General features: G+C 36.6%; 1 protein-coding gene across 1 annotated transcript in view; it reads right to left on the bottom strand.

Moving 5' to 3' along the window:
• Positions 1 to 413: 413 nt before the first annotated feature.
• Positions 414 to 3864, bottom strand: part of LOC111402227 (pachytene checkpoint protein 2 homolog) — a 7955-nt gene continuing 4504 nt past the window's right edge. Inside the window, exons 11-14 of the mRNA XM_023030391.1 lie at positions 3675 to 3765; positions 1356 to 1489; positions 915 to 1043; positions 414 to 782 (exon numbers count right to left, since the gene is read on the bottom strand). Of these exons, the coding sequence (XP_022886159.1) occupies positions 642 to 782; positions 915 to 1043; positions 1356 to 1489; positions 3675 to 3765 (495 nt within the window). The 3' untranslated portion in view covers positions 414 to 641. The remainder of the gene's footprint in view (positions 783 to 914; positions 1044 to 1355; positions 1490 to 3674; positions 3766 to 3864) is intronic.

Raw genomic sequence — 3864 nt, 5'->3', positions numbered from 1 at the left:
AAATTCTTTATTCGATATAAAATGAAATTCGTCTCAATGATCTGTTCAAAACAATATCAATCAAAGCACACATTCAAGTAGTGTTAGACAATGTATCGAGCAAACTCAAGAGTTGTCAAACATTGCAAGCATTAATTTACTTATAAAGCACTATCACAATACATCAAGTCCATGTTTATCATACAAAATCAGATAAAACCATGTTTGGTAGATTTAAATTTAAATCAAAGTCAATAATTAATTTAACCACATATTTCATATAACCCACAACTTTTTGACCAAATATTTCATCAACATTTATCAAAATCTACCTAAAATCTGATTTTAATTCCCACCAAACAGAGGCTTAATGTTGTCCACCGTACTCCAATATTTTGTACCAAACTCATCATAAGGTATAAAACATTAGAGAATGGCATAATAAACAAATTTTAACTTCTTTTATAATGTCCTTATCATATATGGTGGAACACCGTTGGAGAATCCCTGTACCTTAGAAGGTTAGTACAAGAATGTGTTCTAATTCATATAAAAGACTACACTTCTATAAGTTAATTGAACAAGCCTTTGCAAATATCTAAAATTTCGTCTTGAACTACAATCTTGCCTTTGACTGTGAGATCAGTTCATATTTTACGTATTCAGTCAGGTAACTCAGAACGCTCTCGTTTAGCTGTTGTCATCATCGTACTCAAGAACTTACCCGGTTCACAGCCCCAAGGATTTGCAAGGGCGGAGTGGGTCAAAAATGGAAGCTTTCTGAGCGATCTTCCACTCAAGCCCTGAAGACAAAGAAAGTGCGATTCAGCAAAACTGAAGTCGTAAAACAGAACAGACGCAACTAATTCCAATTTGATGCTCTAATATCTGAATATATATTAAATTACTTATTTTGAAAGAAACGTGAAAAGTACCTCACACGCTTCTGCAGCTTCTAGCAAATGTTTACCAAGATTTATTGGGGCTGCAAACTCAGGTATTTCCGGGTTGCTTAACTTCTCTTTCAAAGTATCAAAACTTGGAAGAATGAGGCTATCACCATCCTACATGAATTTCACATGTAAACTTAATGGTTAGCTTAGTTATGCATTCCCCATTCAGCTTTTTGGCTGTCACCAAGAGAAACAAATTCCATTCATGGTTTCAAGTATCTTTAGGCAACTGGTGAGCGCACATATACAATCTTTATTTTAATACATGAATACCATGAAACAGAATTAAAATTAAAAGCTGTTAGAATGTGTGAAAAATAATGAAATTTGTTCAACAGGAGAAAGAAATTGCATTCAGCTGTATGTATTTTCCATAGTTCAAAAATCAAAAAAGTCAACAGAATGCAAGGTTTAAGCCAGTACCTGAACTTGAGAATTAGATAAGATTCCAGTCCGTAAGAGCTCTTGCAAGCAGGATCTCAAAATTTCATAACGTGCTTGGAGAGTTGGAGGCCCCACATAAGCCTTAATATCTGCTCGGTCGACAAAAGCTATATCTGCAACCAAAGGATGGCAAGATTTTCTATATTTACCTTGTTATTGCATACCGTCTGCTTGGTACACAGTTGAAGTTTTGAGAACAGTAAAAGAGTACAAGAGAAAATTTTGCATAAAAACAAGTGACTTGCAGCCATATAAAGGACTAAAGGAGAAAAGAGAAAATTGCACAAATTCTAGTCTCAATAATTGACACGAAAGTCCCCTCCCTGCTTCTCCATCTTGATTTTAATCAACAAAATAACTGCGAAATGGATTCCCCATCCTATTAATAAATCATTGGAATACGATGGACAAAAGAAACTAGCAGTTCTCCTAATACAGGCCGGGATCATCTTATGAATCTTCCATCTGAGACCATATTTCACTCCTTAGGTCTGTCCACATTCCAGTAAATTCATAAGCTCCACAGACAAAGCAAAGCATGGAATCTTGTTCAGCTCACTGAGTTTAATCTAAGGATCGCCGGCCACCCTAGGATTCTTCCTCACTGTCTCTCAAACTTCGATAAAAACCTCCTCTTCTGTTTCTAGATTTGATACCAATGATTTCCTATATACTTCAGTCGAGGGGAACACATTTGATACTTATCCAGAAAGTAAAACTTGGGATGTCAGAGTTTAGGGGGAAAATGAGGAAAGTTTCAAGAAACTTGGATATACCAAACAGGATCGTCAATTTTTTAGAACAAAACCTCATTGACGAAATTTTTCATGAGGTCTGGTCCATGATCAGCAGTGCCATCGGTGTAGTAAGCTCCAATAATGATTGTGGATTGTAAAGTGAACAAAAATTCCACAAACGAGATATGGCTAGAAAGATTTTCTTTAACTAGCAGTCTATGGCTGCTGCGAATGAGGAATTCTTCCCGATCCTGAGGTACTATCAAGTCAATTCTACATCTCAGGTTGGTCCTACTAAAAACGACCCAGAATGTGCCAACCTTCATTGGCTAACATGACAATGTTGAATGCCTTTTTAGGTCCCCGAAATCAAGACCCGAATTTGTGGTAGTAAATTTTTTCCAAAGAAGCCCAGTGCATTTTTCTGGCTCTATGTTCCTTGCCCCACCACAGCAAGCAGCACCCACAGCATGCTCTTCATCGAATATTACAATAGAAGCCATATGTGGGGCGCAAAGGTCTTGTTCCATTTTGTGATCCGATCCTACTCATTCATTAAAAGAGGGACCCTCTCAGTCATATCGCTGTTCGATCTAACACTTATAGATTCCACCAAGGCAATGTGCAGGTTCAAATTTGTCCATAAATTCAGACTCCGAGATGTTAGAAGAAGCAAAATAATGGGTGCCAGAGGTGCTACAATTGCTTTATCCAGAGCTGATTTCAGTATTGAAAACATCCGCCTCAACAGTTTCCTTTCTCTCCCCAGCATCATCACTAAAACAAGAAATTGAGCCTAGAAGGTGAACCTAAGTCCCTATTGGAACATCTCTTTCTTTAAACAAATTAGAAAGCAAACACTTACGTAATTACCTTCTTTAAAATTTGATTAACAAAGGGCAGCAGCAAATAAGCTCTTGTTTGGGGTACATTAAAATCAAATTTTAAGAAGATTTTGACAAAAGTTAATGAAATGTGTTGTTGAAAAATTGTTCGCCCCATAAAATATGTGATTAAAATTAATTGTTAACTTTGACTTGAAATTTAATATGATTTTAATCTCCCCAAACAAGGGCTGAATTCCAGGTTACTAGAGAACAATGTCATGTCTAGGATGCTTGATTTTAGGAAGTTAAGTCTCGTGGTGCGATGACTCATCACAATAAGATGACTTCCATTCTTTTCCATTTTTCAGTATTATTTATATTATTCCACTGATGACACGAACAAACTGTAGTAGTTCAAGAACTTAACTACAGATGGGGAATCTCACAGATTCCACCAGAGCTAAAGAAGAATATCGTACCACCCAGCCATTAAATTAAATACAAGTCGGAGCAAATACTGGAATTTATGTCCTGTTTCATACTAAGAAGATGCAGCTTTTAAATGTAGTGGATCTTGACTGCAAACGAAATGGCAATATCATATCAACAGCAAGTCAGTGACATAGAAAGGGGGGGTGGGGGGGGTGGACTCAGAACATGTGTCCTCGCAAAAAAGGAGCTATTGATTCTTTTGAACACTAAGTAACAGAATCTGAAGTTCAGGGTAGTCTTACCGATAGCAGCAGTAATGTTAGAAGTTGTTAATATTATTACATTGGGTGAGGATTTCAATTTGTCCATCTGGGTCAGGAGGGCATTGACAACCTGGACAACCAAATTTGAGTTTCCTCATGCACCATAGAGAAACAAGAATACTCATTCACTAAAATTAGTTTTTTTTTTTTTTTTTTTTTTTTTCCCCCC

The sequence above is a fragment of the Olea europaea genome, chromosome 10, assembly GCF_002742605.1.
Source record: "Olea europaea var. sylvestris chromosome 10, O_europaea_v1, whole genome shotgun sequence".
NCBI classification, from domain to species: Eukaryota; Viridiplantae; Streptophyta; class Magnoliopsida; order Lamiales; family Oleaceae; genus Olea; species Olea europaea.
The sequence above is the reverse complement of the archived record's forward strand: the minus strand, read 5'-3'. Positions and strand labels throughout refer to the sequence as shown.